The sequence below is a fragment of the Heptranchias perlo genome, chromosome 13, assembly GCF_035084215.1.
Source record: "Heptranchias perlo isolate sHepPer1 chromosome 13, sHepPer1.hap1, whole genome shotgun sequence".
Lineage (NCBI taxonomy): Eukaryota > Metazoa > Chordata > Chondrichthyes > Hexanchiformes > Hexanchidae > Heptranchias > Heptranchias perlo.
This window is the reverse complement of record NC_090337.1, coordinates 3,059,298-3,075,025: the sequence shown is the minus strand read 5'-3', so window position 1 is coordinate 3,075,025 and position 15,728 is coordinate 3,059,298. Positions and strand designations below refer to the sequence as shown.

The window sequence follows — 15,728 nt, the reverse complement described above, 5'->3', positions numbered from 1 at the left end:
CTCGGGACCATTGGCACCGACACACTCCAGTACCTGCAGCGGAGGGCAAGGGGAACAGAGAGAAAAGGGAGGGACAAAAGGGAGACTTTAAAAATACTATAGTTAGTAATGGGTAAAATCTTTAAAACATATAAATGAAGGACGATTATTGTCAAGGATCCTATTGGAACAGGGGCTGTCTGACACTGGTCTCCAATCACCAGCCTCTAAACACAAACTTACAATGTGAAATATTCCAGAGATAATTCTCATTAAAATATTAATCTTTTACCTGATAGAGGTGCTGCAGAATGACCTGGAACAGGCCGGGGTTTCAGCAGCCGGCGTCTGTCTGGTTTTGGTTCCTGTTGAGTTGAGTTTCCTGGAAACTTGCCCGATGGGTAGGAGTTGGGGAGCGGAACTGAAGCCGAGGATGAGGATCAGAGCGCCAGGTTTTACCGCTGGAAGCGCAGCTGAGCCGGGACCCGCCCTGTTCACAGTGTCCAGGGTGTGGCTCACATCTCAGGTACATCTCACACAACCAGGCAGCACAGCACCAAGACCGGGACATTAAAACCTCGTCAGCTTCTCTGAGAGTCTCAGGTACAGTTCCTTCAGTCTTTGAGTGAGGGGCTCGGGGAGGAGGAGGAGGAGGAGGAGGGGGGGTTTCCTTCAGTCTTTGAGTGAGGGGGGGGGGGGTTCCTTCAGTCTTTGAGTGAGGGGGGGTTTCCTTCAGTCTTTGAGTGAGGGGGGGGGGGGTTCCTTCAGTCTTTGAGTGAGGGGGGGGGGGGGTTCCTTCAGTCTTTGAGTGAGGGGGGGGGGGTTTCCTTCAGTCTTTGAGTGAGGGGGGGGGTTTCCTTCAGTCTTTGAGTGAGGGGGGGGGGGTTTCCTTCAGTCTTTGAGTGAGGGGGGGGGTTCCTTCAGTCTTTGAGTGAGGGGGGGGGTTCCTTCAGTCTTTGAGTGAGGGGGGGGGTTCCTTCAGTCTTTGAGTGAGGGGGGGGGTTCCTTCAGTCTTTGAGTGAGGGGGGGGGGGGTTTCCTTCAGTCTTTGAGTGAGGGGGGGGGGGGTTTCCTTCAGTCTTTGAGTGAGGGGCTCGGGGAGGAGGAGGAGGAGGAGGGGGGGTTTCCTTCAGTCTTTGAGTGAGGGGCTCGGGGGGCTTCCTTCGGTCTTTGAGTGAGGGGCTCGGGGAGGAGGAGGAGGAGGAGGAGGGGGGGTTTCCTTCAGTCTTTGAGTGAGGGGGGGGGGGTTCCTTCAGTCTTTGAGTGAGGGGGGGTTTCCTTCAGTCTTTGAGGGAGGGGGGGGGGGGTTCCTTCAGTCTTTGAGTGAGGGGGGGGGGGGGTTCCTTCAGTCTTTGAGTGAGGGGGGGGGGGGGTTCCTTCAGTCTTTGAGTGAGGGGGGGGGGGGTTCCCTTCAGTCTTTGAGTGAGGGGGGGGGGGGTTTCCTTCAGTCTTTGAGTGAGGGGGGGGGGGGGTTTCCTTCAGTCTTTGAGTGAGGGGGGGGGGGGTTTCCTTCAGTCTTTGAGTGAGGGGGGGGGGTTCCTTCAGTCTTTGAGTGAGGGGGGGTTTCCTTCAGTCTTTGAGTGAGGGGGGGTTTCCTTCAGTCTTTGAGTGAGGGGGGGTTTCCTTCAGTCTTTGAGTGAGGGGGGGGTTTCCTTCAGTCTTTGAGTGAGGGGCTCGGGGGGGTTCCTTCAGTCTTTGAGTGAGGGGCTCGAGGAGGAGGAGGAGGAGGAGGGGGGGGGTTTCCTTCAGTCTTTGAGTGAGGGGCTCGGGGGGCTTCCTTCGGTCTTTGAGTGAGGGGGGGTTTCCTTCAGTCTTTGAGTGAGGGGCTCGGGGAGGAGGAGGAGGAGGAGGAGGAGGAGGGGGGGTTTCCTTCAGTCTTTGAGTGAGGGGGGGGGGGTTCCTTCAGTCTTTGAGTGAGGGGGGGTTTCCTTCAGTCTTTGAGGGAGGGGGGGGGGGGGGTTCCTTCAGTCTTTGAGTGAGGGGGGGGGGGGGTTCCTTCAGTCTTTGAGTGAGGGGGGGGGGGGTTCCTTCAGTCTTTGAGTGAGGGGGGGGGGGGTTTCCTTCAGTCTTTGAGTGAGGGGGGGGGGGTTTCCTTCAGTCTTTGAGTGAGGGGGGGGGGGTTTCCTTCAGTCTTTGAGTGAGGGGGGGGGTTCCTTCAGTCTTTGAGTGAGGGGGGGGGTTCCTTCAGTCTTTGAGTGAGGGGGGGGGTTCCTTCAGTCTTTGAGTGAGGGGGGGGGTTCCTTCAGTCTTTGAGTGAGGGGGGGGGGGGTTTCCTTCAGTCTTTGAGTGAGGGGGGGGGGGGTTTCCTTCAGTCTTTGAGTGAGGGGGGGGGTTCCTTCAGTCTTTGAGTGAGGGGGGGTTTCCTTCAGTCTTTGAGTGAGGGGGGGTTTCCTTCAGTCTTTGAGTGAGGGGGGGTTTCCTTCAGTCTTTGAGTGAGGGGGGGTTTCCTTCAGTCTTTGAGTGAGGGGGGGTTTCCTTCAGTCTTTGAGTGAGGGGCTCGGGGGGGTTCCTTCAGTCTTTGAGTGAGGGGCTCGGGGAGGAGGAGGAGGAGGAGGGGGGGTTTCCTTCAGTCTTTGAGTGAGGGGCTCGGGGGGCTTCCTTCGGTCTTTGAGTGAGGGGCTCGGGGGGGGGTTCCTTCAGTCTTTGAGTGAGGGGCTCGGGGAGGAGGGGGGGGGTTTCCTTCGGTCTTTGAGTGAGGAGGGGGGGGGGGTTCCTTCGGTCTTTGAGTGAGGGGCTCGGGGAGGAGGGAGTGAGGGGCTCGGGGAGGAGGGAGTGAGGGGCTCGGGGAGGAGGGAGTGAGGGGCTCGGGGAGGAGGGAGTGAGGGGCTCGGGGAGGAGGGAGTGAGGGGCTCGGGGAGGAGGGAGTGAGGGGCTCGGGGAGGAGGGAGTGAGGGGCTCGGGGAGGAGGGAGTGAGGGGCTCGGGGAGGAGGGAGTGAGGGGCTCGGGGAGGAGGGAGTGAGGGGCTCGGGGAGGAGGGAGTGAGGGGCTCGGGGAGGAGGGAGTGAGGGGCTCGGGGAGGAGGGAGTGAGGGGCTCGGGGAGGAGGGAGTGAGGGGCTCGGGGAGGAGGGAGTGAGGGGCTCGGGGAGGAGGGAGTGAGGGGCTCGGGGAGGAGGGAGTGAGGGGCTCCTTCAGTCTTTGAGTGAGGGGCTCCTTCAGTCTTTGAGTGAGGGGCTCCTTCAGTCTTTGAGTGAGGGGCTCCTTCAGTCTTTGAGTGAGGGGCTCGGGGGGGGGGGCTCCTTCAGTCTTTGAGTGAGGGGCTCGGGGGGGGGAGCTCCTTCAGTCTTTGAGTGAGGGGCTCGGGGGGGGGAGTTCCTTCAGTCTTTGAGTGAGAGGCTCGGGGGGGGGAGTTCCTTCAGTCTTTGAGTGAGGGGCTCGGGGGAGGGAGTTCCTTCAGTCTTTGAGTGAGGGGCTCGGGGGAGGGAGTTCCTTCAGTCTTTGAGTGAGGGGCTCGGGGGAGGGAGTTCCTTCAGTCTTTGAGTGAGGGGCTCGGGGGAGGGAGTTCCTTCAGTCTTTGAGGGAGGGATTGGGCAAATTAATTTATTTGGTTATTTTTTGACGTTTCATTTCTTTCCTGTCAGGGGTCTGAGAACAATCCCGAATGGCTAATTCTGGATTCCAGTTGCTGGGTTTCGCCCTGGCTTTTATCGGATGGATTGGGATCATTACCACCACCGCCTTGCCCCAGTGGAGAACCTCCTCTTACGCCGGGGACAACATTGTCACAGCCCAGGCCATCTATGAGGGGCTCTGGATGTCCTGTGTGTCCCAGAGCACCGGGCAGGTCCAGTGTAAAATCTACGACTCGATGCTGAAACTCAACAGTAAGTGGGTGTGAGGATCCCGAACAGGATAATCCTTTCATCAATGGGTGATGGTCATTCCTAGTCCACCAAAACCCAGCCCCCAATCACTCTAGGATGTAACTTGGAGATATTTTTGTTTTAAAATCTAAGAGAGAGGGGCGAGCCTCACAATCAGCGGAATAAAGGGGCAGCTAACGGATGGGGTTTAGCGGCTTTAACCGGCTGTGTAATTTGTAGCTCCCGGGATCAGTTGATCAAGTTGATCAGGCGGGGAGATCATTCTCTGCACGGAGTGGCTGCTCCGGGCTATTCTGCTTCAGGATGTCTGGGTAGCAACAGAAAATGCTGGAAACACTCAGCAGGTCGGGCAGCAATTGTGGAGAGAGAAACAGAGCTCGTGTTTCAGGTTAATTCTCTTTCTGACCTGCTGAGTGTTTCCAGCCTTTTCTGTAATTTCAGATTTCCAGAATCCGCAGTAATTTGCTTCTGAATATCAAGGCCGATTAGAAGTGCCACCAGCTGGGAGATGTCTCTGCAATGCTCCCTACTTTTCTGAGAGTTTACAGTGACCGTGCTGAAAGTCAGTTACTTGTTTCAGCGTCTCTTTGGTTAACTCCAAACTTGTAAACCCAGGGCACGAAATGGAGAGGAGGTTTTTTTTTTGCTTGTTTCAGTACGACATTAATGTGGAGTTGATGATTGTCGGTGATGCTCAGAGGCACGGGTTGGTGATAAATCTAAACATGACATTGTCAACATGGCAAAGGGACAAGTGCTGGATTTCACCGAGTTTGTTTCGGGTTTCTTAAGATGTTGAAAGGGCGCGTGTCAGTCAAAGGGAGTGCTCGGATTAGAGTTTTTCTTGAGTGTTTCCCTCAATTTATTGTGGAGCCTCTGATAACCCAGCCAGCCCCATTCAGATCATCAATGGATCAATCTCACCAGCTCCACGTGAACATGTTTACACATCTTATTGGCTCTAATTCCAGAAAATGAGACTCAGTAGGTGACAGGGTTCAGATGGGATAGGGGCCAGTGTCCATACCCCGATATTCACCAACTTCATGGGACATCCACTGTTAAATTCATGATTCACAACAAGGCTTTAGATTTTGGATAAAGACTTCACATCACTGACCGCCCTCAGTATGTCTTTATTTACTGAGTGTCATGGTCCACTGCATCATACCCTTTTGAAATAGAATTTTTTCACTCTTTCCCCTCAATTGCCTCTCCTCCTCTCTTGATGGGTTGTGGTTCTGTTAGTGATGGTTATCTCACGCAAATGGCCATTCTTTGTGCATTTAGACTGTGTTGACAGGCTATTCAACCGTAGTTGGCATCACAATGAAACCCAATCCTCACTTTGAGTTGGAGGGAAGAGATTTCCTCCATTCTCGACGTGCAGCATGGATCATACAGCTTCTGTTTACACTTTCACTGCAAATAACGAACTGATGATACACTCCCTTCCCCCTCTGTCCACTTGCATTTTCCAAGATAGTGAGAACAGAATGTATTTTGCTCGCTCACTCAGAAGTAATGAGGCCAATTATAAGTGTTCTTAGGAACACAGGAATTGCGAGACAAAAATAGACCAAAGTCCATCCAGTTCCCCTTCCACCATCCTGGTAGTCACATGATACAATGATAATGGAGGTGTTGACCAATCATAGTAATCAATCTCTATCAATGAGTCTCCAACAGACCCAGACATGAGGTGAGGAAAACCCCCAGTGGGGGAGAGCTTTGGGAACCAGAGGTCCAAAGTCACCTGTTCCTCCCGAACCTGTTGCACTCACCTCATCATGTCTGAAATTACTCGTATGCTGTATATTTTATGAAAGAAATCTATCTAATTTGCACTTGAATGAGTCGATATTAACTGCTTCAACCGTCTCCCTAGGGATCCTGTTCCTTAGATTGACCTCACTCATTGATTCTGCAGATTATTTTTGAATTTGCTCCCCTTTTAAGCACAGGCCATGACCTCTGGTTCTACTCTTACTGGCTCATACAGGAAAGACCAGGGGTCAAACCTGGGACCTCCCGACTCTTTTAAAATCCCTCCATGGCCTCGTCCCTCTCTATCTCTGTAACCTCCTACAATCCTTTGAGAACTCTGCGTTCTTCCAATTCCGGCCTCTTGTGCATCCCCAACTCCCTTCACCATTGGCGGCCGTGCCTTCAGCTGCCTAGGCCCTAAGTTCTGGAATTCCCTCCCTAAACCTCTCCGCCTCTCCATCTCTCTCTCTCTCCTATAAAGCACTCCTTAAAACCTACGTCACCTGTCCTAATATCTCCTTGTGTGGCTCGGTGTCAAATTTTGTTTGATAATTGCTCCTGTGAAGCGCCTTGGGATATTTTACTATGTTAAAGGCACTATATAAATGCAAGTTATTGTACCACTCGGTACCACTCCTTCGACCCACTTACAACCAAACCATTGGGGAGATCTAAAATGGAACTCTTGTGAAATAAATTTTTGTTTGAGTATCATAATGTTGGAATTATAAGGCTTGGTCATTCACCTTGCAAAAAAATTGGACTTTACAAATTGCGACACTACAGCTGCTACGTTTCAAAATGTAACTCATCATACCTGATTCACCCTTGTTGAGAAAGAAAGACTTGCATTTACATAATGCTTTTCATGATCTCGGAAAGTCCAAAAGCGCTTCACAGCCAATGAAGTATTTTTTGAAGTGTAGTCACTGTTGTAATGCAGGAAACGCGGCAGCCAATTTGTGCACAGCAAGATCCCACAAACAGCAAGGTGATAATGACCAGATAATCTGTTTTAGTGATGTTGGTGGAGGGATAAATGTTGGCCGCAGGACACTGGAATGAACTCCCCTGCTCTTCTTCGAAATAGTGGCCGTGGGATCTTTTATGTCCACCTGAGAGGGCAGACGGGGCCTCGGCTTGACGTCTCATCTGAAAGACGGCACCTCCAACAATGCAGCACTCCCTCAGTACTGCACTGAGAGTGTCAGCCTGGGTTATGTGAAGTGGGACTTGAACCCATGACCACATGACTCAGGTGAGAGTGAGACTGACTGAGCCACTGCTGAGCATAAATTGAACCCAATAACCTCGCGAAGCAGCATCAGGCCAGTGTGACCTTTTGGCCAAAAAGAACCTGGTTTTGTCTGTGTCGTCTTCCCCTTTTTATTCCCAAATAAATAAAAACACACCGGTTAATAAAGGAGAAGTGTGAATGTGATTCTCCCCTTGTTGTAAAGTGGAAGTGCCTGTCCATTTGCTGTGTCCCTTCGCTGCTCCCTGGGACGTACATTTCTAATTTCTCTAAAATGCTTTCATGGTGTAAGTGACGAGGGGAGTCTATGCAATCTCTGCTCCCATGATGCCCCTGGCCTAGGGCGAGAAAGTGCTGCATCTGGTTTTGTATTGGGTTAAGTTCCATGTGCTGCCATTGGTTGCCAGCCATGTGGGTCTAGTGCACCAATGGAAACCCTACAGTAAACTTATCCAAGGCTGGCTGCCAGGAAGAGACCATTTCGAAAAAAATAATGGATCTTCCCAGTGACTGGCCTTGGGGAATCTAACACATTTACTTTGAGGTTGGCTCTCGGAGAGGGTGAGAGTCACGTACTGGTGAGCTTGTGTTACTCAGAGGGTCTCGCATGATATAAAAACACCTTTAAAAATCCAGGTTCCCTGACCCCTGGAGAGTTATTGGTGGATCAGTAAAGTGCAGTCTTACCAGTTCTAGGTTGGTGCTTGATGGGATGGTTCAAGTGAAGTTCAGCAATAATTAACGTGTGGGTTTACTTGATTGACTCTTTAGCAATTCGTGAACAGCAATCTTCCATTCACATAGAAAGGTGTTCTCCATTGTATTAAATGGGTGTTTCTTCCCCTATCTTTCCCTGTGTTGGGACTCTGTGCCTCTCACGTACCATCACTGGCCAAGAAGGCAGGGAGCAAGGCTGCTCTCGCACTCTTATCAATGCCATTGTGCAGTTGGGTGTCAGGGGACCAACCTGAGATGGTTGGTAAGTGTTTTCTCCCTCATTTTCTCTCCTCCCTCACAGACGGTGACTCATGTTGGACTCTGAGTCCATGGCCACCAGCAGCCTTCTGTGGACTCGTCTATTAACCTGGACAATGAGTGACAGAAGGCCCTGTAGCCAAACTTCCTACAGTCCATGTGTGATGTCTGTGCGAGCTCACCTTTCCAGTAAGGGTGACTGGACAGTGATCACGAGTGAGAATTCTACACTGACCGCTGCCCCGGCTGAGATCAGCTAACTCCACATGGAATCATTGCTGGAACCTCCCTGATCCCTCTCGTTCAATTCGACACCACGGAGGTCATTTTAACCCAGCCTGCTTGGCAGGGATCGGATCAGACGCCCGGTCTACATACCACCCCCCCACTCCCCATGATTTCACTTCCCATTGCGGGTTACCCCCCCACCCCACCTATTTGCACACGTGACTGGAGGCCACTCCAGAAACTTGAGCACATAATCCAGGCTGACATTTCAGTGCAGTACTGAGGGAGTGCTGCACTGTCGGAGACGTTAAACCGAGGCCCCGTCTGCCATCTCAGGTGGCCGTGAAAGATCCCACGGCCGCCATTTTGAAGAGGAGCAGGGGAGTTCTCCCTGGTGTCCCGCGGCCTATATTTATCCCTCAACCAACATCCCTAAAACAGATTATCTGATCGTTATCACATTGCTGTTTGTGGGATCTTGCTGTGTGTAAATTGGCTGCCACCTTTCCTACATTTCAACAGAGTCTACACTTCAAAAGTACTTCATTGGCTGTAAAGCACTTTGGGATGTCCTGAGGATGTGAAAGGGGCTATATAAATGTAAGTTCTTTCTTTCAGTCAGCACAGATCAGGGGCCTTACTGAATGGCTCAGCTGGTTATTGGTGAGTTAGTTTCAGTGAACCATCTGGGTAGTCACAACTACCCAAAACTCTCCGGCTGACCGTTTGAAGATGGGGGAGAATTCCTCCTCCTCCTGTTTCCTGGGTCGTAGGCGATAGAGTAACTTTGGTGAATTGACGTGGATCAAGGCTCAATGGTTTGTTTTATGGCAGATGAATTGATACGTTTTGGCAGAAAGAATGAGGAGAGGCAATATAAACTAAAGGGTACAATTCTAGAGTGGGTGCAGGAACAGAGAGACCTGGGGGTATATGAGCACAAATCATTGAAGGTGGCAGGGCAGGTTGAGAAAGCGGTTAAAAAGCATACGGGGTCCTGGGCTTTATAAATAGAGGCATAGAGTACAAAAGCAAGGACATTATGTTGAACCTTTATAAAACACTGGTTTGACCACAACTGGAGTATTGTGTCCAATTCTGGGCACCGCACTTAGAGAGGGTACAGAAGAGATTTACTAAAATGGTTCCAGGGATGAGGGACTTCAGTTATGTGGAGAGACTGGAGAAGCTGGGGTTGTTCTCCTTAGAGCAGAGAAGGTTAAGAGGAGATTTGATAGTGGTGTTCAAATCATGAAGGGTTTAGATAAAGTAAATAAAGAGAAACTGTTTCCATTGGCAGAAGGGTCGAGAACCCGAGGACACAGATTTAAGGTGATTGGCAAAAGAACCAAAAGCGACATGAGGAAAAACTTTTTTACGCAGCAAGAAGTTATGATCTGGAATGCGCTGCCTGAAAGGGCGGTGGAAGTAGACTCAATAATAACTTTCAAAAAGGAATTGGATAAATACTTGAAGGGAAAAAATTTGCAGGGCTACGGGGAAAGAATGGGAGAATAGGACTAACTGGATTGCTCTTACAAAGAGCCGGCACGGGCTCGATGGACCGAATGGCCACCTTCTGTGTTGCAACCATTCTATGACTCTTATATCGTACATTTTGAATCTTCGAGTTAACCATCACTGGGTTGCTGGAACAAGTTCAAGGCGGTGGGACATCTGCCCAAACTCGTAACACAGTATAATTTCTCAGTTATTTTGTAGTTTCAGTAATCACGGTCACATGACTCAGGCATCTTGCTGTTAATGAATATGACTTGTTTGGGCTGTACTTTGGGAGTCATTTTCAACATGTAGATGCAGCTGCTGATAAACAGTGGTTCATTTGAAGTTCGAGTTGCACCTACTCTATGGGCAAGAACCTGGGGTGTACGGTGCTAATTTTTCTAAAATCTGATTTCTCTCCTCTCCCCACTATCCCCGCTCTCTCCTCTCCCCCTCCTCTCCTGAAGGCATCTCCTCTGGCTGGTGTCTGGTTCCTGAGGTGCCTGCACCCCTCTGGTACCTCATCCGAATCTTCATTTCTCACTCTAAACGGTGAGTGCTGATGGGATATTTAATTTGGAGCATCACAGCTTTATTCTGTCCTTGCCTGACGCTTACCGTTCTCCACTGGGGGGGCGGGGGGTCAATGGAGAACAATCGAGGGGGGTGGGGTGGGGGTGTCGCGTACCTGAACCTTTGCTTCCTCCTCAGGCTGAGAACGATGGCAACTGTCTCTACTGCCTAGGGTGAGATCTGTTAGCTGAGCACAGGGCAAGAAAGGAGCCTGAGTCCCTCCTGGCCTGTTGGGATATTTCTAAGCCCGTTAAAGGTGCGGCCCTGGTGTGTTGGCACAAACACTGCATCCGTGGCGGTGACCGCGTGCCACTTGTTGGGCGCAGTGTCGGTGACAGAGTCCCCGATGACATTCTCGAAGGAAACCTTTAGAATTCCGCGGACCTCTTCGTAGATGAGACCAGAGATGTGTCGAGCGCTCCTGTGGAGAGCCAGGTGGTGGATAGCTGGTTTGGTGATGCCCTGGACTCGCTCTCGCCTCTGAGTCAGAAGGTCGTGGGTTCGAGCCCCACTCAAGCACAACATCCAGGTTGATGTTTCAGTGCCGGTACTGAGGGAGTGCTGCACTGTCGGAGGTGCCGTCTTTCAGATGAGACGTTAAACCGAGGCCCCATCTGCCCCCTCAGGTGGACGTAAAAGATCCCGTAGCATTGTTCGAAACAGAGCAGTGAAGTTCTTCCCGTGGCCTGGCCAATATTTATCCCTCAACGAACATCACTAAAACAGGTTATCTGGTTATTTATCTCATCGATGCTTGTGGGATCTTGCTGTGCACAAATTGGCTGCAGCATTTCCTACATCTCAACAGTGACTACACTTCAAAAGTAATTCATTGGCTGTGAAGCACTTTGGGATGTCCTGAGGTCATGAAAGGAGCTGTGAACACGCAAGTCTTTTTTATGATGTCGCTTTATTCTGCCTTTGCCAAGCCCCTTAACACTTTTCCCTCTGTGCACAATGTTGGGTAATCAGCAGTGGGCACTGCCTTTATCCATCAGGGCACTGGTGTTTCTGGCAATCCCATTGCCTGCCCTGAGTGTATGATTCGACAGGTGCTGTCTCCATGGTGGTTCTACTGTTCAGTTGCTTTGAATCTGTAAGCTAACCCCTCCCCGTGCTGCAAGCCCTCTGCGTGTCGCTGCCTGCTTTGCTTTGTTTCCATGATCGTTTGCGGTGCAGGTGTGTCCTCCTGCAGACTGTCTGGTGGGATTAATCAGACTTCAATCTTACTGCAGGGTCCTAAAGTCTGCCATTTTTCAATGGGATCAGAATCTCCTTTAGTCGGTGTGTAATCTACCAATTGTAAGCCATAGCTCAGCGGGTAGCACGCTCGCCTTAGAATCAGGTCGTGGGTTTGAGCCCAACTCCAGAGACTTGAGCACAGAATCCAGGTTGACATTTCAGTGCAGTTCTGAGGGAGTGCTGCACTGTCAGAGGTGCTGTCTTTCGGATGAGACGTTAAATCGAGGCCCAGTCTGCCCCCCCCAAGATCCCGTGACACTATTCAAAAAGGAGAAGGGGAGTTCTCCTCGGTGTCCTAGTCAATATTTGTCCCTCAACATCACTAAAACAGATTATCTGGTCGTTTATCTCATTGCTGTTTGTGGGATCTTACTGTGCAAAGTTTGGCTGTCGCGTTTCCTACATTACAACAGTGACTACACTTCAAAAGTACTTCATTGGCTGTGAAGCATTTTGGGACGTCTTGAGGTCGTGAAAAGTGTTATATAAATGCAAGTTCGTTCTTTCACACAAATTCAACAAGTTGCCTTTTATACTGCACCTCTTATGTTTAGTACAAAAGTACGGAAGTCATGATGAACCTTTATAAAACATTGGTTCGGCCACAACTGGAGTATTCTGTCCAAATCTGGGCACCACACTTTAGGAAAGATGTGAAGGCCTTAGAGAGGGTGCAGAAGAGATTCACTAGAATGATTCCAGGGATGAGGGACTTCAGTTACATGGGTAGACTGGAGAAGCTGGGGTTGTTCTTGGAACAGAGACGGTTGCGAGGAGATTTGATCGAGGTATTCAAAATCATGAAGGGTCGCGACAGAGTAGATCGAGAGAAACTGTTCCCATTGGCGGAAGGGTCAAGAACCAGAGGACATAGATTTAAGGTGATTGGCCAAAAAACCAAAGGTGTCATGAGGAAAAACTTTTTTAGGATCTGGAATGCACTGCCCGAGGGGGTGGTGGAGGCAGATTCAATCATGGCCTTCAAAAGGGAACTGGATAAGTACTTGAAAGGAAAAAAATTGCAGGACTATGGGGATAGGGCGGGGGTGTGGGACTAGCTGGATTGCTCTTGCATAGAGCCGGCACGGACTCGATGGGCTGAATGGCCTCCTTCCGTGCTGTAGCCTTTCTATGATTCTAGAACATTAGATTAGGACAAAAATCTTGCTCAGAGGTGGGTTTTGAGTAAGTTTTTGTTTAAAAGAGGGGCTGCGTGGTTTAAAGAGAGAATTCCTGAGTGTAGGACCCAGGAGTCTGAAGGCTCAGCTCCCAGTGGTGGGACAAAGGGGGTGGGGGATGCACAGAAGGCTGGTCTCATGAACGGAGTATTCGGGGGTGTTATGTAGAGACGGTGGGGTGAGGTCATCAAGGGGTTTGTAGCCATGGGCGAGGATTTGAAACTAGGGATTGGGAAGCCTGGGGGATGAACAGTAACAAATCAAATCGAGGAGAAAATTCTTTACACCGAGTGGTGAGAATATGGAACTTGCTGCCACATGGAGTGGTTCAGGCAGATCATATTAAAGCATTTAAGGCGGGTCCTGATGCATATAGGAGGGAGAAAGAAATAGAGGGATATGGGAGCAGGGTGGGAAGAGGTAATTGAAGTGGGAGGAGTTTGTTTGGAGTATAAACACCGGTACAAACCAGTTGGGCCGAATGGCCTGTGTCTGCTGTAAATTCTGTGTAATTTTGAGATAGGAGAATAGGACTTTGTGTGGGTCAAGATGTATGCAGCGGGGTTTTAAAAAAGTTGGAGGATCAATTCCCGGCTGGAGAGGGTGGCGGTGCGGGGCGGGCCGGCGGAGGTGGTGGCGCGGTGCGGGCTGGCGATGGTGGCGCGGTGCGGGCTGGCGATGGTGGCGCGGTGCGGGCCGGCGACGGTGGCGCGGTGCGGGCCGGCGACGGTGGCGCGGTGCGGGCTGGCGACGGTGGCGCGGTGCGGGCCGGCGACGGAGGCGCGGTGCGGGCCGGCGGCGGAGTGGCGCGGGCCGGCGGTGGCGGTGGCGCGGGCCGGGGACGGTGGCGGTGTGGGGCAGGCCGGTGGCAGTGTGGGGCGCGGGGCGGGCCGGAGGTGGTGGAGGCGCGGGGCGGGCCGGAGGTGGTGGAGGCGCGGGGCGGGCCGGAGGTGGTGGAGGCGCGGGGCGGGCCGGGGACACAGTATTATAGAGGTGGAAGTTGGCAGCCTTTCTGATGGGGAGGGTATGGGGTCAGCAGCTCAGCTCCGAGTCAGACGGTCTGTTGAAGTCTGTGGCAATAGCCAGTAAGAGGGATGAAATCAGTAGCAAGGGAGAGGAGTTTGTGCTATGCAGCCAATGAAGCACCTTTGAAGTATAGTCACTGTTGTAATGTATGGAAATGCAGAAGCCAATTTATGCACAGAAAGATCCCACAAACAGCAATGAGATAAATGACCAGATTATCTGTTTATAATGATATTGGGTGAGGGATCATTGTTGGTCAGGACACGGGAGAACTCCCTTGCCATGGGATCTTTTACACTCACCCGAGAGGGCAGACGGGGCCTCGGTTTAATATCTCACCTGAAAGACAGCACCTCCGACAGTGCAGCACTCCCTCAGTACTGAACTGGGACTGTCAGCCCAGATTATGTGCTGAAGTCTCTGGAGTCGGTCTTGAACCCATGACCTTCTGACTCAGAGGCAAGAGTGCGACCTCAGGACTTTTTTTTAAGACATGGACAGAGATGACTGTGGGGCTGGCAGGGAATTAGATAAGGACAACAGAGTTCAGTAAAGGACTGTATAAACTAAATCTAATTTCCTATCATCTTTTAATTATCCAAAGTGCCTTGGTGAAGAGAATTTTGGCTTTGCTCATTTTTTAAAGCTGTGGAAATTGAAATTCTTTCACCAATCAGTGATCAGCCTCTCCACTTCTGTTCAGTGTTGGATTTGAATTCAATTCAACAGGTTTCCATAGAAGCGTTAACAGGCCTGGAACTGGGATTCTATTTTGAATACCGGTTCAAAGTCCAAGAATTCAATTGGAGATGATCCTTTGTGTTTGTTTCAGTAATTTCTGATGCGATGTTAAACAGAGACCCCGTCTGCCCCCTCAGGTGGGTGTAAAAGATCCCATGGCCACTATTCGTAGAAGAGCAGGGGAGTTCTCCCCGATGTCCTAGGGCCAATGTTTATCCCTCAACCAACATCACTAAAACAGATGATCTGGTCATTATCACATTGCTGTTTGTGGGATCTTGCTGTGCGCAAATTGGCTGTCTCGTTTCCTACATTGCAACAGTGACTACATCTTTTTTAAAAAAGTACTTAATTCACTGTAAAGCGCTTTGGGATGTCCTGAGGTTGTGAAAGGCGCTATACAAATGCAAGTTCTTTTTCTTTATAGTAACAGAAATTGGATTACTGTAGCACTTTTTTTGAAGGAGGTGCCTGCCCTTTCATTCCCCCTACATAGTGTCATGTGTATTGTGCCACCCACACAGACCAACTCATGGGCACTTATCAGGAAGACCAGTCCTGTATTGGTTTAGTTACTACTGCAAGATTCATCTTAGTTTTTGTTTGTTTAAGTGATGACTAGATCTCCTATAATATCATCAGCAAGGCACGTTAGAACAGGACGCTCCATCATTATTGATTAACAGGCTAGTGCTTGGCTGGTACAGTGTGCGTGGCACTGCATGGCGATCACATTGCTGACAAGCGGTACCTCCCAGTTCAGGAACAATGGATGTATAACAGGGAGGAGACTCTGGACTCTGGGAACAGATCAGTAGTTTGAGGTTTATGGTGTTGAGATGTCTGTCTCCACAGCATATGTTTCAGAATGGTTTTCTATTATTGATAATTCATGCACACGTACTTTCCCCCTCATTCCACTCTCCCCGACACATCAACAGGGCTCTACTTTTAGGCAATTCCCTTAAGGAAAAGCATACCAGGTAATCCGTTTCTATCTGCTTTTATGAGTGCATCGTGAAAGTATTTGTTTAAAAAGGGATAGACCGAGTAATTACTGGCCAGTCAGCCTAACCTCAGTGATGGGCAAATTATTGGAATCAATTCTGAGAGACAGCATAAATCGTCATTTAGAAAGGCACGGAGTAATCAAGGACAGTCAGCATGGATTAGTTAAGGGAAGTTCATGTCTGACTAACTTGATTGAATTTTTTGAGGAGGTAACAAGGAGGATCGATGAGGGTAGTGCATTTGATGTAGTGTACATGGATTTTAGCAAGGCTTTTGTCAAGGTTCCACATGGCAGATTGGTCAAAAAAGTAAAGGCTCATGGGATCCAAGGGAATGTGGCAAATTGGATCCAAAATTGGCTCGGTGGCAGGAAGCAAAGGGTAATGGTCAATGGGTGTTTTTGCGACTGGAAGGCTGTTTCCAGTGGG

General features: G+C 50.4%; 1 protein-coding gene across 2 annotated transcripts in view; it reads left to right on the top strand.

Moving 5' to 3' along the window:
• Positions 1-361: 361 nt before the first annotated feature.
• The window catches only part of LOC137331217 (claudin-1-like), a 47,982-nt gene continuing 32,615 nt past the window's right edge, over positions 362-15,728 (top strand). The window contains exons 1-2 of one of the 2 annotated variants that reach the window (XM_067994847.1): positions 362-582; positions 3,559-3,801. In XM_067994847.1, the coding sequence (XP_067850948.1) occupies positions 3,579-3,801 (223 nt within the window). In that variant the 5' untranslated portion in view covers positions 362-582; positions 3,559-3,578. The remainder of the gene's footprint in view (positions 583-3,558; positions 3,802-15,728) is intronic. The other variant, XM_067994846.1, reaches the window with a different exon arrangement.